This window comes from Psammomys obesus, unplaced genomic scaffold (genome assembly GCF_907164565.1).
Source record: "Psammomys obesus unplaced genomic scaffold, mPsaObe1.curated_primary_1811, whole genome shotgun sequence".
NCBI classification, from domain to species: domain Eukaryota; kingdom Metazoa; phylum Chordata; class Mammalia; order Rodentia; family Muridae; genus Psammomys; species Psammomys obesus.
In genome coordinates this window covers 17,819,923-17,844,265 of record NW_026590062.1, presented here as the reverse complement: position 1 = coordinate 17,844,265, position 24,343 = coordinate 17,819,923, and the positions used below count along the sequence as shown (strand labels likewise).

Sequence of the window (24,343 nt, the reverse complement as noted above, 5' to 3'; positions counted from 1 at the left end):
GGCCACTGCCCATTGATAATTTTAGAAGGCGTGTCTGTGGTGCACACATGCAAATCCTAGTACTTGAAAGGCAGATTAACAGTCCACTACTGTTCAAGGCCGGCCAAGGCTACATGGTCAGGCCCTGTCTCAACAATGACAAAAACTGACAGGATGGCAGCTGTAAAGTCTGGGGATATAGCAGGCAAATGAAGCCAGGTTATTCCCATAAAGTGTAAAATTCAAGGTGGGGCGTTGTGTGACTTCTTTCCCCCAGGAAGTTTATATACCCCAGGACAGAGACTAATGACAGCAGCTTGGTGAACAGATATGTTTATCGGAATCACCTGTAGGAGCACCAATGAGACCCAGGGGGGACTCACAAATGGTGTCACTGAAACACCACTGCAAGGTGAAGGGTGGTTTAGGAAAGCGGCATCCCTGGGGTTCCCTGAGCAACTCCAGGCAGCCCCACTACCCAAGACCTCCGCCATGATGTTTCTCAAGCCCCACGTGTTGACCCTCCCACACGGGGTCCCATTTGTCCTGGCTCAAACTGCCATGTAACCAAGCACAGCCACGGGTACCTGATCTTCCTGCCACCTCCGAGCACTGGCAAGGGGACAAGATCGTTAACCTCAGGGAGGGACTTGCGAGTTTAGTGAACTGCCTTGACTGTTGCTCCCTTGAGGGCATGTGCGTTTCATGAGCCTTGTGAACTTCCCTCTTTCCTGCAGGAGGGGATGTTTTAGTTCAGGGGAAACAGCTTTGCAGGGGGAGATAAATGTTACGGTAAATCAGGTGGCGATGACTGAGGTGCCTGAGGTGGAGGTTGGGAGTGAGCCTGACAGGGTCAATCCATAGAACCCCTGTCATCGAAAGAGGACTCACTCCTAAAATCGGCCCCCTGACTCCCACAAGCACTTCCTACACATTTGCATCAATGCACATGCACAGACAGATAATTTTTTAAAAAAGATTTATTATTTATACAGCATTCTGCCTGCATACCAGATCTCACTATATATGGTTGTGAGCCACCATGTGGTTGCTGGGAAAGGAACTGAGGACCTTCAAAGGAACAGAGAGTGCTCTTAACCTCTGAGCCCATCGCTCCAGCCCAACAGATAACTTCTAGTGCTGTTTTATTTTTGGAGACATGGTTTCTCTGTGTAGCCCTGGCTGTCTTGGAACTCACTCTGTAGTCAGGGCTGGCCTCAGACTCACCAAAGTCTGCCTGCCTCTGCCTCCTGAGTGCTGGGGTTAAAGGTATGTACCATTACTGCCTGGCTTCCTAGCTTTTTTGTTTTTTGAGACAGGGTTTCTCTGTGTAGCCTTGGCTGTCCTGGACTCGCTTTGTAGACCAGGCTGGCCTCAAACTCACAGAGATCTGCCTGCCCCTGCCTCCTGAGTGCTGGGATTACAGACGTGTGCCACACCCAGCTCAGACTCTGTATGAGGAGTGGTTCTTACCCTGTGGGTCGTAACCACCACCCTCTTAGGTGGGTGCCATGTCTCTAAGGATGTAGGCATTTCAGGAGAGAAGAGCAGTTACAAAGATCCCCAAGGGTCCATGACTTAGTGCTAACTGGAAGGAAGTGCTCCCCTTGGTTTTGGTTCTGTGGTGTTGGGGAGTGTACATCAAGCACTAAGCACATATTAAATAGCACTTGCACCAGCCAGTCAGTGGTGGAAGCAGAGGCGGGCGGATCTCTGAGTCTGAAGCCAGAGTGGTCTACAGAGTGAGTTCCAGGACAGCCAAGGCTACAGAGAAACCCTGTCTCAAAAAACCAAATAAATAAAAATAGCTAAATGGCACTTGTACCAACTGAGTTATAACATCAGTTTCTGTGGTATGCTTTTAACAGAACTACAGGTTGAGAAATGATGCTCAGACAGGTAAAATAAAATAAGCCTTAGAAAAGAGTTGACCTGGGGTGGGTGCAGGGGAGTGAGGGGGGTGCTGGTGAGATGGCTCATTGGTTAAGAGCACTGGCTGATCTTCCAGATGTCCTGAGTTCAATTCCCAGAAACCACATGCCGCTCACAACCATCAAGGGATCTGATGCCCTTTTCTGGCATGCAGGTGTGCATGGAGACAGAGCACCATACATTAAAAATAATAATAATAAAATCAAAACAAAAACAAAAACAAAAAACCAGAAAGGCTGGGAAGACAGGCAGTGTGGTGCACACTTTTAATCCCAGTACTTGGGAGGCAGAGGCAGGCAGACCTCTGTGAGATCCAGGACAGCCCAGTCTACAGCGTTCCAGGACAGTCAGGTTTACACAAGAAAACCAGTCTTGGGAAAAGAATTTTTTTTTTTAAGAGCCATACCATTCATCAGTTAGCATGAGGAGAAAGAGCCTCTGTTAAACATTTTCATTTTCAAAAATAGGTTTTTGTTCTGTAAGTTTTCTGATGAAAGTAAACTCAGTTCATGTTTACAAACTTAATATGTTTTATTTAGTTATTACTTATGCAGTATTCTGTCCACATGTGTGCCTGCAGGCCAGAAGAGGGTGCCAGATCTCACTATAAATGGTTATGAGCCACCATGTGGTTGCTGGGAATTGAACTCAGTACCTTTGGAAGAGCAGCCAGTGCTCTTAACCTCTGAGCCATCTCTCCAGCCCTCAGAAATACTGTTAATACCACGCTGCTGGCGAATGTCTTTTATTCCAATAATTTAGTAGAGACGGGTGGATCTCTGTGAGTTTGAGGCTAAGCCGAACTACACAGGGAGGCCTTGTTTTAAAAACAAAAACAAAAAAGGCTGTTAAGATATGGACTGGCTTTAGCCTAATTTTTATCATATCCCCAGGAGAAATCTTAAGGATAAGTGAGTATAAAAACCTTTACTGCTGCACTAACAGAGGCAAAGTTGCTAGGAGCAGATCATCTGGTTGACTTCTGTGAGCTCTCTGCATGCTACTCACACTGTGTTTGTTCTAGTTTCCTTTCTGTTGTGAAATAACCTGACAAAAAGCAATGTAGAGAAGGAAAGGGTTTATTTGACTTACACTTACAAGCCACAGTCTATCACTGAGGGAAGCCGGGGCAGGAACTCCGGGAGGAGCGCGATGCAGAAGCCACAGAGGAACGGTGCTTGCTGTATGTCACTTCAGCTACCTTTCTTTCATGTTTGAGGGTTTCTCTGTGCTGCCTTGGCTGGCCTGGAACTCACGTATATGTAGACTAGCCTTGAACCCATAGAAATCTGCTTGCCTCTGCCTCCAGAGGGCTGAGATTTGAGATTATTAAAGACACCCTCCTTCACCCTGAGTAAAATGGAGCTGCCTCCCCAAAGCTGGTCCTGGAAGGACATTTCCATTTGTGCCCACGGGCCACCCCCGTTCGTCACTTCTGCTCCCTTGTTCTTCAGGACTGGTGGACCAAGGACCCTAGAAACGAGGAAGAGCCACATTTCCCCAATTCACTGTGTGTGTTTGTGCGTGTGTGTGCGTGTGTGTGTGTGTGTGTGTGCCTGCGTGTTTATAAGCATCTTTAGGACACATTTTTTTTCTTTTTTTTTGAAGGCAGTGTTTCTCACTAGCCAGGAACATCTAAAGCTGGCTGGCCAGTGAGTCCCAGGAATCTGTCTCTACCTCCCAAATGCTGGGATTTTAAGTATGGGCCACCACGCCCAGCTCTTAAAAAAACATGGCTTTCAGAAATCAAACTTGGGTCCTCAGGCTTCTCTCACTATCACTTTAGCAAACAAATTGCATCCCTGGTCTCTTGATCTCTTCTTTATACTTCAGAGCCCAATTTCCTGTGAACTGGAAGCCAGTTACCACCACGATAATGGGCGGGGAGGAGGAGTGGGGCTGGAGGAAAACCCAGAAGAGTTAAAATGCATTCTTGCTGTTCTCTTTTAATTGAAAACGCTAAGAAGGCATACCAACTTGGAAACTACTTACTTAAAAATTAATTAGTGAGAAAAAGATTGGAGCAGTAAACTTAAAACACTGTCAAAAAGTCCTGCTGACCAACTTGGAGAACCTCACAGTTGGAAAATACTTTTAACAGGTCTCTCACAGGTTTCCTGTGGAAAATAAGACAGAAATGAAAACCAATTATTCTCCCAGGTCTTACAAAGAGTACTGGAAGTTCTTAGTTTTTTTCTATTTTGAGATGAGGTGTCACTCTAGCCCATGGAGATCCTAAACTCACAATGATACCCAGGCTGGACTCCCAACTCACGATCCTCCTGCCTCAGGTTCCTGCACGCAAGGATGAGAGGCCAAAGGCCCTAGTGGGTTGTTTTGTTATTTATTTATTTATTTTTAGATAGAGTCTCAGGTAACCCAGGCTGGACTCCAACTATGTGCCCAAGGATAACCGCAACTTTTGATTCTCTTGCCTCTATCTCCAGAATGCTAAGATTACTGGTGTGGGTCCCATTTGTGTAGTGCTGCTGATTGACCCCAGAGCCTGGTGCGTTCTAAGGAAACACTAACCACGGAGCTCTGTTCTCAGCCTCCCCCTTTCTGTCTCATCCAGCTCAGGCTGGCCTCACACTAAGTAGTCAATGATCTTGAACTTTTTAATGTCCTTTTCATTTTTATGTGTAACAGTGTTTGCCCGAATATGTCTGTTGTGCATACATACCCAAATATGTACGATGCGCAGGCAGTATCCTTGGAGGCCAGAAGATGGTGTTGGATCCCCTTGAACTTAATCTACAGATGGATATGAGGCACCTGAGGTAGGGGTTGGTCTCTGCAAGAGCAGCAAGTGCTCTTAACTGCTCAGCCATCATTCCGGCCTCTGGCCTTGAACTTCTGACCTCCCTTTTCACTTTCCTAGTGCAAAGAGGCATACAGGTATGCACCATCATACCCAGTTTTTGTCTGTTGGGTTTTTTGTTGTTTCTGTCAACTTGATGCCAACTAGGGCCATCTGGGAAGATGCCTCTATCTGAGAGAGGTATCAGACTGGCCTGTAGACAAGTCTGTACGGGCATTTTTGTTCAATGACTGGGGTGAGCGAGCCCAGCCCACTGTGGGCAATATTGCCCTGGGCAGGTGGTCCTGGGAGGTGTAAGAAAAGTAAGTGAGCCAAGTATGGTGGCACAGCCTTTAATCCAACACTTGGGAGGCAGAGGCAGGCAGACCTCTGTGAGTTCCTGGCTATTCTACTCTACAAAATTCCAGAAACCCTATCTGGGGGTGGGTGGGTGGGTGGGAGGGGAGGCACTGACCTCACTTCCAGAGGACCTGAGTTCAACTCCCAGCACCCACATGGCAGCTCACAACTGTCTGTAACTCCAGGATACTCCAACACCCTCACACAGACACACAGGCAGGCAAAACACCAATGCCCGTTAAAGTAAAAAGAAAGCAGAAACTGCTCGAACCTGAGCCTCTGTGGACGGGCCTTCAGTTCCCGCCTCCGGGTTCCTGCCCTGACTGCCTTTCCCGACAGACTTTAAGCTTTCCGAAGGAATAAACCCTTTCCTGCCTAAGCTGCTTGTGGTTAGGGTGTTTACCACGGCAACAGAAGGCAGGTGTCACCTCATGCTGTATCCCGGTTGGCCTCAAACTCAAATTCAAAAGTCTCCTAAGCACTCAAATTATAGGTGTGAGTCGCCCTCCTAGGGTTATCTGGTGAGACATTTTCCTGCATTTCCCACCTAGACCTTTCTCACCCAATCGCAAACCTCCGAAGGGTAGACTTTCACTAGCAGCCAGGAAACCCCTGTGGGGTGTGTAAGTGTTGGGGGAGTTATGACTTATGCTGGAAAGTCTCAGAAAGGGTTGAGGGGTGCGGCTGAGCATGGTGGCACAGACCTGTAATCTCAAGGCTAGAGAGGTTGAGGATTGCCACAGATACCATGCCATGGTATCCTGGGCCACACTGGGCATCATCAATACAACGTAAAACAGCAGCAGTGGATCATGGCCCGTGCTTGAAACTTTAGCATCTGGAGGTGAACGCTGAGTGATGAGGATTTTTAGGCCCAATTTCAGCTACATGAGATCATGTCAAAAAATGGAAGAGGGAGGGAGGGAGGGAGAAAAGGAGGAAGGGAGGAAGGGAGGGAGGGAGGAAGGGAGGGAGGAGGGAAGGAAGGGAGGGAGGAAAGGAGGAAGGGAGGGAGGAAAGGAGGAAGGGAGGGAGGGAGGAGGGAAGGAAGGAAGGAAGGAAGGAAGGAAGGAAGGAAGGAAGGAAGGAAGGAAGGAAGGAAGGACTGGGCATTGTGGCGCATGCCTTATCATCCCAGGCCTTGGAAGCTGGAGGCAGGACGATCTGGAGTTCAAGGTAACCCTCCTCTACACGGGAAGTTTAACACCCTACTTCGTATCCCCCACCAAAGACCTCTGCCGGCCCATACCAGCTCAGGCGAGGCGCGTGCGCGGGCGCGGTTGCAGCTGGCGCTGGCGCCGCTTCCGCTGCCCATTCATCAGTATCTGCGCCACCTTGCGCTCGTGGCCGCCGGGCACCGTGTAGTTGGTGCGTAGCTGCTGCTCGCGCCGCGTCCGGCCCTTGCTGCGGCCAGCCCCGGAGGCCGGGAAGTCACGCAGGTAGTTGTAGTCCATGCAGTCGTACAGCTCCTCTTCCAAGCCTGCAGTGGGCAGCGCCTCCCGCGGCGGCGGCGGTGGCTGGCGGGCTCGAGCCCGCCGGCGGGAGACAGGAGCGGCAGGCGGGTCCATCGCCGGTGCGCTCCGCGGCCGCCGCCGCAGGATACTCCGGCCGAAAGGCCACGTCCAATGCTCCTATTGGTTCCGCTGTAGGGGCGAACCCTCTGTGACCTCATAGAGAGGCGTGGCTTCTACTCTGTGACCTCACAGAGGGGTGAGGCCAGGCCAGGCTTCTTTGTTCCAGATTGGAAATTATGAGGCCCGCATTGATAACGGGTATAAACCTTCTGGTTCCGTCGGTGAAAAACATGAAGGGACGGAACAGGCTAATGTGGCTCAGTGGGTAGAGCGCTAGAACGCACAAAGGTCTGGATTCCAACCCTGGCACTGTGTAAGTCAGCTGTGGTTGTGCACACCTGAATTCCCAGCGGAGGGATGAGAGATGGGGGCCGGTTTGGCCGAATCTATTTGCTAGCCCAGCTTGGGTTCATTTTTGCAAAAGAAAATTGGCTTGCTGAATGACCTGCCCTTTGTTCGTGTGTTTCGTTGTGTGACAAGATTATTTTCTTCTCGACATTACTTTTTTTTTCATTGCTGCAACGAAATGCTTGGCGAGAATCGGTTTAGGAAAGGGTGCGTTTTAAATGGCTTAGGTTTTGAGAATGCATACAGTCAATCAGCTGGGAAGGCACGGTAAGGCAGACTCACGAGGCTGCTTATATCTGTATTCATCAATTAGGAAGCAGAGAAAGGGGAATTCTAGCGTCTTGCTTTTTTTTTTGCACCCCCTCCATTTGTATTCAAGTCCAGCTCACCGGATGGTGCTGCCTTCATTCACGGTGGGTTGTCCGCCCCCCCCCCCCCAATCTATAGTCCCTGGAAACTCCCTTAACAGATACACCCAAAGGCATGCTTCATGAGCCGAGTAGACTGACTAACCCTCAATTAGCACCATCTTAAAATCTTGGGGCTGGATAGAGTTCTTAGCGGTTACACCGACTGCTCTTGTAGAGGACCTGGGTTCTATTCCCAACATCCACATGGTAGCTCACAACCATCTATAACTCCAGTAGCAGAGGATCTGGATCCTGTGGGTTGAACTCAAAACTGTCAGGCTCAGCAGCACGGACTTTTACCTGATGAACTATCTGAATGCCGCCCAACACACATAAACCATTTTAAAGAAAAGCAATCATCAGCAGACAATATCCTTAAAGAAACATGGGTATTGAACTTAACTGACAAAGCATGTTGAGGAAGAATCCCAGGGTCTCAAACATTCTAAGCGCTACCTCTCTGCTAGTCCTCAGGCCAATGAAGACAAGCCAGGTTTATGGATGTACAACTGTAATCCTAGCATTTAGGAAACAGCAAAGGCTGAAAGGTCTCTGAATTCAAGGCCAGCTTTGTTTACAGAGCAAGCTCCATGCCAGCAAGGGCTACATAACAAGACCCTGTCTCAAAACAAATAAACACATAAATGGTGTGTTGATTAGACTTGGTGTTAGTGCTACAAGCTGGCGATCCTAGCTCTCAAGTGGCTGACACTGGAGGGTTACCTCAAACTCGAGGCTAGCCTAGGTTACAATGTGAGACCTTGCCTCAAAAAACAATCTTCCAACAAACATAATCAAACCCCAAGAATGCTGGGAGCTAAAGTGAAAACCTGGACAAGAAGTTAAAGGAAGAGCCTGACAGTGGTGGAGCACACTTGCAATCCCAGCACTCAGGATAGAGGCCAGTGGGTCTCTGTGGAGGCCAGACTGGCCTAGAGAGTGATTTCCGTGACAGCCAGGACTTCAGAGGAAGATTGTCTCAGAAAACCCAGTGACAAGACACCCAGCACTTAGGAAGCAGAGGGAAAGAGAATGAGGAGTTTAAGGACATCCTTGGCTACGTATCTTGAAAGAAACAGGTCTGGGATGATGGATCAGTGGTTAAGAGCTTTTACTGCTGAAGCACACAAACACACATACACAGTAGCTCTTCAAGGGCTAGTTAGATGGCTCAGTGGAGAGAACCAGTACTACACTGATCTGACGGCCTGTGTTCCATCCCCAGATGGCATAAGGTGGCAAGAGACAGTCACACAGACACATGCTCGAATCAAAATTTATTTATTGGGAGTGGTAGTTTGATTTGAATGAGATTTTCAACTCCTAATAGTTTTCCTCAGAGTCACACACACAAATACACACACTCCAGCTCTCACATTCAAATTATTCATTTATTGTGAGTAGTACTTACAGTATGTCACTAGAGGTGGTTTGGTTTTTGATTTGTTTGTTTGTTTCAAGACAGGGTTTCTCTGTGTAGCACTGGCTGGCCTCAAACTCCCAGACGCCCACCTGTCTCTGCCTCCCAAGGGCTGGTATTAAAGGTATAGAATACCACACTTGGCCCAAATAAATGAATACAATAAATAAAAAATTAGCTGCTTAAATCAACAGAGTGGTTACATTTCCTGATGGGATGGGAAAGGTCCTCCCAGGGCAGAAAGGAACCAAGGCTAAGACACTGTATTGGCTAGTGTCTATCAGCCTAACACAAATGAGAACTAGCTGGGAGGAAACACAACTGAGAAAATGCCTTCCTCAGATCGCCTGTAGGAGAGTCTGTAGGGTGTTGGTGTTGTTTTGTTGTTTTTCAGATTTGGTTCCTTCATGTGAGTATGTGCACTACATGCATTCCGGCCCTGAGGGAGGCCAGAAGAGGGTATCAGATCCCCTGGAACTGGAATTATGGAGCAGTGGTTCTTAACCTTCCTAAAGCTGCAGCCCTTTAATAAAGTTCCTCATGTCGTGTTGACTCCTAGCCCTAAAATACCTTCTCATTGCTACTCCATCACTGTAATTTTGTTACTGTTATGAACTGCGGTATAAATATCTGATGTGCAGGATGTATTTTCATTTTTATAAATTGAACGTAACAGGCATAGTGATTAACCACGAGACCAACATGTAATTATATATTGTGAAATATTTATTTTCACTTATGAATAAATGAAATTCTGTCTTGAAGCACGGTGTGGCACAGATAACAGTCAACATAGGGACAGTAAACTACACTGCTACGTTTCGGGACAGTAGGCATAAAAAGTCAGTGGGAAGGTTGAGACTGCTTCTTTCTCACCAGATCGGGAATTCTCGGCGCAGTCTTTGCAAGAGCACAGCGAAGATCGTTTTCCACAGCGAGTCTGCTTCTGTATTTAGACTTGATAACCAGCAAGCTGGAGAACCCTGCTTCACAGAGATACGTTGTTGGAAACGGAAGGAGGAGGCGCAGCACGGTCTCGGCCAGAACAGGGTATGGCTGCAAACACTTGATCCAGAAGTTTGTGACTGGCATCGTGGAGAAATCAGTCCTCGCTGCATCACTGTTCATGAGCTCGGTGAACTCCCCTTGCGCCATCTCAGGAACATCGTCAACGTTGACTGTAAATGGGCTTCTGGCAAGTGCAAATGGGACATCTGGTAGATCAGGAAAGTACCATGAAATTTCACCTGCAAGCACGTGCAAGTGTTCTTTCACAGAAATTATCATTGTAATTCTTTCATGTGCTTCGATGTCATGTTCCTCAAAGAAGGCGGATAAGGTAGGCAACATGTAAATTTTATTTTCATCCAACTTTTTTTGCCAAAGCTGAAGTTTCATTTGGAATGACTGGATCTTTTCAGACAAATCGAGGCATGTTGCGTTTGGTCCTTGCAGCGACTGATTTAACTCATTCAAGATGGCAAAGATGTCAACCAAGTAAGCTATTTTCTGCAATTCACTTTTATCACTGAAAAGTGCTTCGAACTGCGGTCTTGCTTTCTGATTAAAAAACATTCTGAGTTCATCACGAAGCTCAAAAATATGTTTCAGAACTTTCCCCCTTGACAACCATCGTCCTTCGGTATGAAACAGCAGGGCTTTGTTCGGAGCATCCAAATCGCTGCACAGTTGCAAAAGCAGTCGACTGTTTAAAGAGCTCGCCTTTACAAAATTGACAGAACTTATGACACTTTTCATTACTTCTTGTAACTCTGGCGGCAATGTCTTCATTGCTAATGTTTGCAGATGAATCATACAGTGAGTCCCGATCAGTCTTGGTGACTCATTTAGCACCAAACGTTGAAATCCTGACTGACATCCTAGCATAGCTGGAGCGCCATCTGTGCAAACACCACAAACGCTTTCCCAAGAGATCTTCTGCTCTTTCAGAAATGAGCCGACTGCATCAAATACATCGTGTGCAGTAGTTGTCGTTTCAAGAGGTTTGCAGAAAAGAAACTCATCTTTAAAGTCGCCATCATTAATATACCTCACATAAACCAGCAACTGTGAACAGTTTGCGACGTCTGTGGATTCATCAAGCTGGAGACTAAATATTGGAAGTGGAGCGGATTTAATTTCCTGGATTACCTGATCAAGAATATCAGCAGACATGTCATTTATTCTTCTTCGGACAGTGTCATTAGATAAGGAAACTGCACTCAGCTGCGTAACAGATTCGTCTCCGACCATAACTTGAACACTGTCTTTGGCCACTGGGAACAGTAAATGCTCAGCGAAGGTGTGAGGTTTCATAGTTCTGGCGATTCTGAGTGCCACCAAATATGAAGCTTCCACAGCTACTGCGTTCTGTCTGTGGTACTTGCCACCCGTGTCAGGTCTGGCTTTCTTGAGTCCATCAGCTTTGCTTCTAAAATAGTTGGTATCCTTGCCAGCAAAGCTTGGATGCTTGCTATCAAAATGGCGTCTCAGTTTGTTTGGTTTCATAGACTCTGCTGACAGAACACCACCACAAATAACACATTGCGGTTTCTCAATTCCTGCTGTGATTATTGACGTGAAGCCATACTGTAAGAAATCCTCGTTATATCTTCTTTTCTTAACATTCTTCTCTACACGACCCACTCTCCTGGGATGGTCCTCTAATGAAAACAATATATAACAATAGCTTTACTAATACAAAAGAGGATACACAGCATCATGGGTCAGTCAACACAGTTCACTAAAGTTTCCGAGGATTTATCACTTTCTGTGTGTTTTTGATTGGGTTTTGTTGTTGTTGTTATTTTTGTTTTTACATGCCTGTTACCACCGCAGCTGAATGTAAACAACAACAACAATCTTTGCTGGGTGGTGGTGGCCCCTTTACTCCCAACACTCCTGAGAAGCACAGGCAGGCTGGTCGCTGTGAATTCTAGGAGAGCCAGGACTTCACAGAGAAATCCTGTTTCAAAAAATAAAAACCAAAACCCAAAACAAACAAAACCCCTAAACAATCAGCATCCTATGATCCTAAGTTCCTATGATGCAGTTTTTTTTTCTGCAGTAGTTGGTGATTTTACATTTACCCAGTAATTATAATTCATGAACTGCCATATTACCTCCAATACTGCTGCTTTCAACACAGTAGCTGCTCTCTCTCTACATGTGACTGGGCCACATAAGTACACTGTGGCGCCAGCCCTGTCACATACACCTGTGTCTGTGCAGGCTGTACGTGATGGGGTTGGTGAGCTGACATCATCACGGCACTTACCACATGTGGATGGTTCGGCCTGGAGATGGATGGAAGAGGAGTGGCTCAGTTCCTGAGACCATTGAAAATATGTATTTTCCTGACGGTCTTAGATGACCCCAATGCTTTAAAGGGTGCTTCAACCCCAAAAGGTCTCAACCTATAGGTTGAGAACCGCTGACAAATATCATTCAGGACGATCACTCTGAGCGATGCACAAGCCACCCACCATTTGCAATTCTGCACTGCCGCAGCACTTCGCTGAAGCCCTCTCGGAGCTTGACGTCACTCTGGTTCTGGGCACACTCCAGAAACTGCTTGATCTCAAGAGAGCAAGGCCCACGTGACTGCTGGTCCAGCAGCTGGGTTCCCTGAGGCTCCTGCCAAGACACAACATTAGGTACTGCTGAGAAAGTGTAGGGGCACCCACACGAGGGCAACATTCACACACTGGGAGCTGGGAAACAACTAGGAAAAGGGGCAGAGTTAGTTTTCCATCCAGGAACATGGAAGTGAAAATCATTCAAAGGCAGAAAATAAAAACAAACTTTAAGGTTCAAGAACAAAGATATGCTCTCCAACTCAAAACCAAAACAATAACAACAACAACAAAAACCCCAAACAAATGGCAAATCAGGTCATCTGGAGCATAAACAGGAGCACAGTCCTATGAAGTGTTTGTTCAATACACTCAAGGCTCTGGGCTGGATCTCTCTATAAACATAAAACCAAAACTTAAAAAACTGGCTATGGACTCCACAGTAGGATGTATGCTCTGCCCTGGGTTTGATCAGCTCCACAAACATATATACAAAATAGTGAGCCATGCCCAAGGGAAACAGGATTATGGGAAAGAGGATTTCAGATGCACTAGAAATTCAAGAGTACATGTTCCTTACAAGGGAAAATACACACATCCCAGGGAAAGAGATGGTGAAAGATCAGGCAAGGGGTCATAAAGCTGTCAAAGGGACTTGTGATGGAAAGGCCAGGCCTCATGGCTCTGCCTCTACACCAAAGCTTAAGGCCAACCAAGAGGACTGTTACAAGTTTGAAGCCAGCTGGGTCATACAGTGAAAACTTTGTCTCCAAAAGAAATAACAGCAACCCAGAAAAAATGTTGCCAACTGAGGTAAATACTTAAAGCCAAGGCAGGACTGTCATGATTTCAAGGCCAGCTTGAGTGAAAGCCTATCAAAAACAACCATCTAAAGGGAAAATGGCCGTTTTCACAGGAAGGGAGGCTGGACTGATGTATCCCAGTGGGCCTAAGGCTCTAACTCAAAGGACACTGGGTGGCTTTGTGTGTGAGACTTGCCCACTGGGTGTCTTCCCTGACCACTCCCTATCTTACTGCCTTGAGACAGGGCCTCTCACTGAACCAGAAACTGATTTACTTCATCTCAACTGACCAGCCAGGCTGTGGGAGCTGCTTGTCTCTGCCCCGCAATGCAAGAGGTATGTATGGCTATGCCTGACTTTTTGTGGGTTCACTAGATTTGATACCTCATGGTATCAGAGTAAGTACTTATTCACTGAGCTATACGTGCAGCACACACCACTTAAAAATATTGGGGAGGGGGCTTGAAAGATGGCTCAGAGGTTACACTTGCTGTTCTTCCAAAGGTCCTGAGTTCAATTCCCAATAAACACATGGTGGATCATAACCATCTATAGTAAGATCTTGTGTACAGGCAGAATGTTGTATAAATAATAAATTAATATTTAAAAAAATATTGGGGAGGGACCCACTTTGTACTTAAAAGTATTGTGGGTCCTAAAATTAAACACAGGTTACTACATAAAAGATGCTTGCTTGCTGGGTGTAGTGGTACATGCCTTTAATCTCAATCCCAGTGCTTGGAAGACAGAGGCAGGCAGAACTCTGAATTTGAAGTCAGCCTGGTCTACAAAGTGAGTTCTAGGGCAGCCATGGCTACACAGCCTTGTAGCCGAAATCCTGTCTCAGTAAACAAAACAAAACAAGATGCTTACCAGCTGCCAACTTTTCTCAGCAACAAAAGCACAGAAAGAAAGGCTACCCCAGTCTTACCTGGTAAGTGATGTCAGGCCTTGCGGGCTCAGCATTACCTCCTCCACTGGAGCCCCCCGTGATGGCGTGACCCAGCGTGTGCCCCACTGCAGAGCCCACAGCCACACCAGCAGCAGTGGTTGCCATCTGGGCCATCAGGCCTGGCTGCCGGGGTGCAGCGGCAGGTGAGCCAACTGCAGATGGTGCAGCTGCTGCTGGAGGCTGAGCTGCAGGTGCTCTTCTGGGATCAAAGAAGACAAGACACCTCATTAGTTCCTACTTCCAAATAGCTTTAGAATTCCCCAGAGAAACCAAACAGGCCAGGTTCAGTGGCACACGCCTGTAATCCCAACACTGAGAAGGTAGAGACAGGGAGAACCAGCAGGTCAAGGTCATCCTTAGCTTCATAGGGATTTTTCCCCCTCTTCTACATGCTTTATGACTATATTGAGAGTATAGTAACTCCAACATTTCTCTCTTCCCCATCTTTCTCCAAGGACCCTCACATATCCCTCTTTGTTCTATTTCAAAGTCATGGCCTCTTTTTTCATCGTCATTAAATGCATACATGTATAGGCATACACATTCTTAAGTGTGCATGATACTTGTACGTGTATGTTTTTTGGGATGACCACTTTGTACTGGATAACCAATTGGTGTGCTCTAGCTGCGGAAGACTATTTCCCCTGCTCTAAGCATTCCTTGTACTCTTTATGCAGGTCTGAGGGCTGACAGGTTTTTCGCTGTACACTTCAGCATACATATGTAGAACAGCATCCTTGTTCTACATAGTGATTTGAAGGCCAGCCTGAGAATCAATACCCTTGTCTCAGGGGGAAAAAAAAAAAAAAAAAGACAAAAAAGAAACAAACAAACCCTCTAACCAAAACAATAGCTAACTTTGAACCTTTAAGTCCTCCCACATCAGCCTCATCCAGTGGTGGCTGGAATTACAAGTCATTTGCTACCCTACCTGGCTTCATTTTAAACCTTTTTATTTTATTGTGTCTTACGTGTAAGATGATTTGCCTGCATGCATGTCTGTGTATCACTTGCATTACAAAAGAGGGCTTTAGATCCCCTCAAATTGGAGTGACAGATGGTGCTGAGCTGCCATGTGGGTGCTGAGAATCAAACCTGAGTCCTCTGGAAGAGCAGTCTGTACTCTTACCTAGAAAGCCAATTTTCCAACCAGCCTGCCTTGGAAGTCAGAGATCCACCTGCCTCTGCCTCCCAAGTGCCCCAGGAACCTGTGTCCTTAGAGGCCTATGCCACCACCACCTGGCATCATTTTAAATCTTTAAACTTCCATACCATATACATGCAAGGCTATAACAACTGCTACTATTAACTGCTTATATATATTGCTGTCCTTCTGTAATCTTTTGTTAAAGTTCTAACAACCAAGCATAAACTACTGTGTCCTTTTCTGTAACACTCTCATGTATCAACATGGCCTACAGTATCTTTAAATAATTTATTCCCATACTTCATAAGATCAGAGACTATTAAGAGTTAGATGGAAAGGTGGAGAGATGGCTCAGGATTGAGGACTACATACTGCTCTTCTACAGCACCCAAGTTCAGTTCCCAGCAGCTCTTAAGCACCACGGTGAAATTCAGCTCCAGGCCACCAGGCCATCTGACACTGCAGGCTTTTCCAGGCCACCATGCCCACTTCATTTGCAAGTACCTACTCACTGACAATGAAAGCTATAAAGATTCCCTGAGGGATTATTTATTCAAATACTAAGCAGCTTGTACAACAGTGTCACTGTCAGGGTGAAGGAGGGGGTACACTCTGGAGGTAGAGGCAGGTGGATCTCTATAAATTCAAGGCCATCCTGGTCTACATATTGAGTTCCAGGACAGCAAGAGCTACAGAGTGAGCAAGGTGCTTTCACTTTATTACTCTATCAGCATCAAATAAAATGTCATCAAATAAAATATCAGACAGGTACTGCCAGGGGCTCCAATGGTTCTCAACCCTGCTAATACTGCAACCCTTTAATACAGTTCCTCATGTGGTAATGACCAACCATAAAATTATTTTTCTTTCTACTTCATAACAGTTATTTTGCTGCTGTTATGAATCATAATGTAAACATCTTCTGGAAATAGAGGTTTGTCAAAGGGGTCACAACCCAAGTGTTGTCACAGAGTATTGAAATTTTAGGACAATCAAGGAATCTTCCCTAACCTAGTTAACACTTAAATTAACATTTAGAGCTTGGGTCAGGGATGCTGATGAAATGGCTTACTAGAGAAAGGTCCTTGTACTTTTGCCACTCCTGACAAACCCAAGAGATCCCTGGAATCTCCAATGTGGAAAGAAGCAACAAACTCCCGTAAGCTGCCCTGTGACTTTCACATAGGCACCAAGGTGCATGCACAGACACACACACACACACACACACACACACACAAATAAACAGACATAAAAAGATTTAGAGCTTAGGTTAACAAAACATTTTCCTAGCAGGCATGAGGCCCTGATTGACTAAACTAAAAAGAGGAAAATATACAGAGGCATTGGCTTGCCATAGTATTCCTGTAGTCCAAGTTATTCAGCAAGGGGACAAGAACCATTTAGCACATGGATTTTGCATGGACAACAGAGTCAAAAGTCGACAAAATCCAAGACTGTCATGAGGTAATGTTTAGGATGCAGACCAATGCCTTCATTTTACCCATTAGAAAAGTCCAGCCGGTTGTGGTGGTACAGGACTTTAATCCTTGCACTCAGAGGCCAGAAGCAGGAGGATCTCTATGAGTTTGAGGCCAGCCTGGTCTACAAAGCGAGTCCAGGACAGCCAAGGTTACAGAGAAACCCTGTCTCGAAAAACACAAACAAACAAAAAGAATTAAAAGAAAAGGTTACGACATCTGTATATGGTATGCTGGCTCACAACTTTAATCCCAGCACTAGGAGGCAGAGGCAGGTGCTGTCTTTTGAGTTTCGGGCCATCTAGGGCCACGGTGAAACCCTGTCTCAAAGAAACACAAAGGACCACCACCCCCAAACCAAAAGGAAAAAGTCAGGGAAACTGACCTGTTTGAATTGCAAATTTTATTAATCTTGTTTGTCTTTTGGATTTTGGAGCAGGGTCTCTAGAGGCATGGGGGACTATCTTGTGGTAGACAGGGTCCGCCCCCTACCACATGCACGATTCCCAGGTACACTCCCAATACAGCCACCATTTTTCACTTTGTATGATTTTATTTACCTAAAGTGAGACATCTGGAAACTTGATGCTGTCAACAGTTTCTTATTTATCTTCAGGTGGAAGGAAACGATAGCTCAAGGAGCAGCGATTCTTAAGTTGTAGGTCGCGCCCCCCTTGCCTATCAAAGGACCCTTTCTCAGGGCTTGCCTAAAACCATCCCTCATATCATGTATCTATATTACACACATTCATAGCAGTACCAAATCACAGTTACGAAGTAACAACAATTATTTTATGGTCGGGGGCTCACTACATGAGAACTGTATTAAGTGTCACAGCATTAGAAAGGTTGAGACCCACAGAAATAGAGCTAACTACTAATAACTACTGAGATATACTGGACCCAAGTGGTGGAAGGAGAGAACTCTACATTCTCGGCCTTCCATACACAAATAACTGAATTTTTTCCCTAGCCTTTAAAGCCTATAATCCCAAACCGTAGGGAAGCGGAGTCGGGAAAAATCAAAGGAGGGCAGACAGACCAATCTGAAGTTCAGGGCTACCCTGAGAGCTTCAAAACCACAGTAAGACAAAAGCACCCCAAGAGCTTCACTGATACCATTCTTCCCCGCCTCTGCAGACTACGTAAGCAGTCTAGGGGACAGGTCGTGTTTTAGCCTCCTCTCCTGGAGTGCACAAAGCGTGTCTCCATTCTCGGGGAGACCTCCTCCCCAGCAGCAGATCCCTTCCCGACTGCTCACACCATCTCGCTACCGCCCGACTTTGCAGCCCTCTGGCTACGGAACGTCCCCCTGGCCATTTCCGCTCGGTTCCCAGCCCGGAAAAGGGTCTCACCTGGCCGGAGGGGCCACCTGGCAAGTGCGGCCTCGCTTTCCACGTGGCATCCTAGATGCTCCTACACACAACATCCAGACACAACAAACTCGGAAACGCCCATGAGCGTCCAGCAAAGAGAAAGGAAGATGGGAGGCGGGGCCTCCGCGAGGGGCCAATCAGCGCTCAGTGTCAGCACGATCCCTGAAGGTCATTGGAAGAGCAGGACATTTGTGCGCCACGCCGGAAAGTTGCTTGGCGACGGGGCACAGTAGCTAATCCGAGGATACTGAGGTTCCTCTCTCAAATCTTGTCCTTTGATTCTGTGATAGATGGTTAGGCTTTTGCTTCCAATAGACGACTGGCTTCCTCCACAACCGAGGGTGCCTTTTGATTTTGAGATCCTCCTGCCTCAGCTTCTCAAGGAAACTGGATTGGGGGATTACGCGCATGTACTATGTTAAGTGTTAAACCTGAAAATTGCCAGGAGAAAGACTAAATCCACAGTACTCTAATCAAAGCAAGCTTTATATTAGAGGTGCCCCGGGGACTGGACATCTGGCTCTTTTACCCTAAGTTGGGATTTTAGAAAACAGCCCCTTATTGTTCTTTTGAGGTCCCTTTTATATAAAAGATTAATATAAAACAGCTGTAAGCGTGTTCACAGGCGCGAGAGAATTGGCTGTCAGAAAGTGTTAGAAAATACAATGAAAGAGGAAGGTAAGGATAGAAACCACGTTTATTTTGTTTTCGTTTTTGCACACTACATCAGGTGTAAGAAATGGGAATATATTCTTAAATAGAAACCTATTTTTGTAAAGTATGGGTCATAATGGGTTCCTTAATTTTCCTGGTATGGGAACTTAATACAATGGGCCCCTTGATTTGCAATGTAAGTTCATCCTTTTTTTTTTTTTTTTTTTTTTTTCGGTCTCACATCCCTCCTCACCTCTTAACCTCTGTAACCCTTTTCTTACCCATTGAGCCATCTCCCCAGTCCCAGAACCCCACTTTTGATGAGAAGAAAAGTAAAGTTGAAAAAAATCACATTAACAGATGTAGGTGGTGTATGTAAGTAAAAGCAGGACATATGGGAGAGCATGGCTCTAGAGCCTCTGTCCCTGGCAGGGGACAAAGGACCTAGATGGGTGGAGACAGTGCTCTTTCCAAAGCACCATGTAAGGAACCTGAGGTCACTGTCCTTCCCCCATGAAGCAGCAGGGTGCAGTGAGCCTGGTTTTCCCCTGAGACAGGAGCACCTGCCTTGGGACAGGCTGATAAATCTTTCACTTCCCTTGTTCCTGTCAGGGAAAGTTCCCCAAAGGTGACACAGCTGAAGATGGTTTTCATGGACTGTCACCAGTGAATGCTTTCCCCCCACAGAACAACTATGGTAAGATCTCGTGTACAAGGTCTGACAAGGTGACAAGAGAAAACTTCCCCGTCCTCACAGGGTATTTGGTGGGAGAGAGTCCCCTATTTCCCCATCTGATGGGCTAATGCTTTGCTGTAGGACTGTATGATCTCATGGGCAATGTGTGGGAATGGACGGCGTCCACATACCAAGCTGCTGGCCAGGACATGCGTGTCCTCCGGGGAGCATCATGGATTGACGCAGCAGCTGGCTCTGCCAATCAATGGGCTCTGGTCACCATCAGATAAGAGTGGTAGGTCAGGGGGACCACAATCCTGTGGCCACAGCTGAGGATCTAGAGTTGGTGATTCTCAAATAAAGTTCTGGATACTCAAATGTAGGCGTATCTGCATTTGGACAAATTTCCCAGGAGAGGAGCTAAATCATTGAGCTTGAGACCCACAGATTGAGAACCATTTCTTTAGGCATGGGGATGAGCTTAATGGCTAGTTTAAAGTCAGGGTGTTCTTTTATTATGGGAATGACACCTAACTGAAGGTTAACCTTGGTGAATAAACAGTAGCAGAAACTTCTTCAGCAATCCAAAACTTAAGTGCAGAATTCTCTTTCTCACAGTTTCCTTCTTTCGAGACAGGTTTCGCTGTGTAACAGAGCCCTGACTGCCCTGGACTCCTCGATAGAGTAGGCTGGCCCCAAACTCCCAGATTCCCTTGCCTTTGGCTCTCCAGTGCTGGGATGAAAGGCAATTGCCACCTTACCCGGCATTCTAATGGTTTCTAACAAGTCTGGTTAGTACACTATCTTCCAGTCAGACTGGAGGCAGCCGTCCTTTATCTAAAGTCTACTTTGTGTAACTTAATATTTCCAAGTAAGCTTATTAGTAATTGAAATAATGGAATGGGCTAATGGCAAAACGAAGTTGCAAGTTTATTGGAAGGGCGAAGGGAGGGAGAGGGTGGAGGGAGAGAGAGAAATGCCCGTGCAGAGAGGGAGAGTGGGAGGGAGGGAGGAAGGAAGGGAGAGAGGAGAGAGAGAGAAAGGAAAGAGAGGGAAGAGAGAACCAAAATGCCTGGATTATATAATGAAGGACCTCTGGGAGAGGGGAAGCCCCGCCCCTGGGCTAGGGAATTCGGGGTAGAGGGCAGGGTATACCAGTCATACCCTGCTGCAGGTAGAAACCAAACAATTAGTAAATCCTTTACAACATAAATTTCACTAGGAGTTTCTCCAGCTTCACCACCATTAGGAGGCCGAGTTCCTGGCCAACATCCATTACTTGAGACCTTGTCACAAAACGAATCAGAGAAGAGTTAAGTAAACAGTTCAGGGGCAAGGCCTGTAATCCCCCAATCCAGTTTACTTGAGAACTGAAGCAGGAGGAACTCTAAATCAAAGACAGCCTGAGTTGTAGAGAAAGCCAGTCGTCCATCGGAATCAAAAACCTAACCGTAAGAGGAGGAGGACAAGATTTGAGGGTACAACCCCAGGAACTTCCGGCTGGCTACAGCCCCACCGCTAAGCTCTTGACTTCCGGGCGTAGGACGCAGCGCCGCGGCGTTTTCCGTAACCGACGTCTCGCTCTTCCAATCACCTTCAGCGTCCGTCCTCTCCTGGGCTCTGATTGGATGCTGGCCTACGCACCGCCTCCACTTTTCCTCTCTCCTTGGTAGAAATTGCTGGACGCTTGTGGGAATTTCGCAGTTTGTCGTCTCTGAAGACTGAAGCTACTAGCTTGGAGGATGCCTCGCGGAAGCCGAAGCCGCACTTCCCGGGTGGCCCCTCCGGCCAGGTGAGACCCTCCTCCGGGTTGGGGACGGAGCGGAGGCGGCGAGGGCGAGGTTCCGTACTCAGAAGGCTGCGATGGCGGCCGGTGGTGAGCTGGTGCTAGCCGACGGATCCGCTGCTGGGGAGGAGGAGGACTCGAAAACGGAGACACGCTTTGTGGCCTCCGGGAGAGGACTCGCAAACGTGACCTTTTCCCTAGTTTGCTTGGAGAAGGGCCTTACGTAGTCTACAAAGAGGCGGGGAAAGAATGATATATGTGAAGCTCGGGGGAGAAGGGCGGGGTGTTTTTTTTTTCCTTACTGTTTTTTTTTCTGAGCTCCTAGGCTAACCTTGAACTTTATATAGGTCCGGCTGCCCTTCCTTGATTTTCCCGACTCCGCTTTTCTACGGCTAGGATTACAGGATTTTAAAGGTTTATTAAAAATCGTGTGACGCCCGCCGAGTGCAGGGCCTAGAATTTAAGAGCTCTCGCCTTCCCACCACTTGGGTTCAATAGAGTATTTACTCTATTGAAGCCGGCCGTAGGGACGCATTCCTTTAATCCCAGCGCTGGAGTGGCAGAGGCAGGCGGATCTCTGAGTTCGAGGCTAGCCTGGTCTACAAAGCGAGATCTAGGACAGCCAGGACTACACACAGTGAAACTCTGTCTTGGAAAAAAAAAATAGAAAAATGCTTTATTGGAACGTCTTGCCGGCGCACGTGAGAACAAGTAGGAAATTGTTGACAGCATCAAGATGCCAGATCTCCCACGTTGGGTGAATAAAATCATACAATGTTAAAAGTTGTGGCTGTACTGGGAGTAAACCCGGGGACTGTACGTTCAGTGGTGCCTCCCATCTCCTCAAGGGCAGAGGGTGGCTACCAGTTCAGGACCAGTTTCCACAAACCAAAAGACAAACAAGATTAATAAAATTTGTAGTTCAAACAGCTCACTTTCCTTAACTTCTTCCTTTTGGTTTGGGGTGGTGGTCTGTTTTGGTTTTTTGAGACAGGGTTTCACCATTGCCCTGGCTGGCCAGCAACTCAAAAGACAAAACTTGCCTCTGCCTCCTGAGGGCTGGGATTACAGGTGTGTATTAACAAACCAAACCCAGGGACTTAACATTTTCTAATGGGTGAAATGAAAGCATTGGTCTGCATTCCTAACATTACCTCATGACTGATTAGATTTTGACGACTTTTGACGGTCTTTCTCCATTGCTCACACTGGTCCTAAATCCATAGTCTTGTTCACTCACTGAATAGCTGGAACTATGGGTATATTTATATCTCTGTGTGTACATAAATGTCAAAGGTCATCTTGTGGGAGTTGGGTTTATCTTTTCAATTTATGGGTTCCAGGAGTCAACCTCAGGTTGTCAAGTACCATTGTATGGTGAGTCATTTCATCAGCCCCCGTCCCCTCCTCCCGCTCTAAATCTTAACTCAAAAGCTAGGTTAGAACGACTCCTTGATCTAAAAAATTTAATATTCCAATGCAACACCTGTTCGTTATTTTTGATACTGATAGAGTGATAAGAATGAAAGCTGTTGGTCCATTCTATATGGAACTCACAGAGAGATCCAGCTGCCTGGGATTAAATGGGGGCCATGGCACAACTACTCAGCTTGAAATAACCTTGTCCAAGTAGTATCTGTTTAACATTTAAATAAATAAACCCTCTGGGATCTTTCAAGCTTTTATTTTCTGTGAGTGGATATATGCAAATGAATGGGTACTTGAGCCTTGGAAAGCCAGTGGTGTCATTTTGACCTGAAGCTGAATTTCCACCTGACTCTGCTTCATGGGTGCTGGAATTAAAGGTGTGCCCCACCATGCCCAGTCTTGAACATATTTTTTGAGACAATGGTAGAATAAGGGTGGCAGTATATGCGCCAGACCATACAGTGAAAAGCCCACAAGACCTACATAAAGAATATAAGCAACTAAGGAATGCTGAGAGCAAGAGAGATAGTCTTCCCCCTTGAGAGCACACCAAGTTGTATATGAAAACATACATACAAGTAACATACGACTGGGGCAGGTTATATTTAGAAGTGTATATATATGTACACATATATGTATCTTATAACAATGGAAAAAGAGGCCATGACTTTGAAATAGAACAAAGAGGGATATGTGAGGGTCCTTGGAGAGAGATGGGGAAGAGAGAAATGTTGGAGTTACTATACTCTCAATATAGTCATAAAGCATGTAGAAGAGGGGGGAAAATCCCTATGAAGCTAAGGATGACCTTGACCTGCTGGTTCTCCCTGTCTCTACCTTCTCAGTGTTGGGATTACAGGCATGTGCCACTGAACCTGGCCTGTTTGGTTTCTCTGGGGAATTCTAAAGCCATTTGGAAGTAGGAACTAATGAGGTGTCTTGTCTTCCAGCCGGGCCCCTCAGATGAGGGCTGCTCCTAGAAGAGCACCTGCAGCTCAGCCTCCAGCAGCAGCTGCACCATCTGCAGTTGGCTCACCTGCCGCTGCACCCCGGCAGCCAGGCCTGATGGCCCAGATGGCAACCACTGCTGCTGGTGTGGCTGTGGGCTCTGCAGTGGGGCACACGCTGGGTCATGCCATCACGGGGGGCTCCAGTGGAGGAGGTAATGCTGAGCCCGCAAGGCCTGACATCACTTACCAGGTAAGACTGGGGTAGCCTTTCTTTCTGTGCTTTTGTTGCTGAGAAAAGTTGGCAGCTGGTAAGCATTTTTTATGCAGGGACCTGTGTTTAATTTTACAGTTCACAATACTTTTTTAAGCACAAAGTGCTCTTGCACCAATACTTGTGTGTGCACAAGTGGTGTGTGCTGGGAATATAGTTCAGTGAATAGGCACTTAATTCTGATACCTTGAGGACTTAACTTCAAATTGCATGAGCCCACAAAAAGTCAGGCATAGCCATACATGGCTGTACCTCCTGCATTGCGGGGCAGAGACAGGCAGCTCCCACAGCCTGGCTGGTCAGTTGAGATGTAGTATATCAGTTTCTGGTTCAGTGAGAGGCCCTGTCTCAAGGCAGTAAGATAGGGAGTGGTCAGAGAAGACACCCAGTGGGCAAGTCTCACACACAAAGCCACCCAGTGTCC

General features: G+C 46.7%; 3 protein-coding genes across 3 annotated transcripts in view; 1 reads left to right on the top strand and 2 right to left on the bottom strand.

The window, feature by feature from the left end:
* Window positions 1-941: 941 nt before the first annotated feature.
* Nupr2 (nuclear protein 2, transcriptional regulator) lies at window positions 942-6,649 on the bottom strand. The gene is made up of 2 exons (XM_055605716.1): window positions 6,321-6,649; window positions 942-4,028 (listed from the first exon to the last, which is right to left on the bottom strand). The coding sequence occupies exon 1, from the start codon at window positions 6,637-6,639 to the stop codon at window positions 6,325-6,327; it is 315 nt and encodes a 104-aa protein (XP_055461691.1). The 5' UTR covers window positions 6,640-6,649; the 3' UTR covers window positions 942-4,028; window positions 6,321-6,324.
* Window positions 6,650-9,523: 2,874 nt separating this feature from the next.
* On the bottom strand, window positions 9,524-18,238 carry LOC129675716 (protein FAM200C-like). The gene is made up of 4 exons (XM_055605715.1): window positions 18,134-18,238; window positions 14,133-14,352; window positions 12,309-12,459; window positions 9,524-11,486 (listed from the first exon to the last, which is right to left on the bottom strand). Exons 1-4 carry the CDS (start codon window positions 18,205-18,207, stop codon window positions 9,667-9,669), a joined length of 2,265 nt encoding a protein of 754 aa, XP_055461690.1. The 5' UTR covers window positions 18,208-18,238; the 3' UTR covers window positions 9,524-9,666.
* A 2,902-nt stretch (window positions 18,239-21,140) lies between these two features.
* Chchd2 (coiled-coil-helix-coiled-coil-helix domain containing 2) overlaps window positions 21,141-24,343 on the top strand; it is a 5,485-nt gene continuing 2,282 nt past the window's right edge. Inside the window, exons 1-2 of the mRNA XM_055605714.1 lie at window positions 21,141-21,276; window positions 23,649-23,898. Of these exons, the coding sequence (XP_055461689.1) occupies window positions 21,227-21,276; window positions 23,649-23,898 (300 nt within the window). The 5' untranslated portion in view covers window positions 21,141-21,226. The remainder of the gene's footprint in view (window positions 21,277-23,648; window positions 23,899-24,343) is intronic.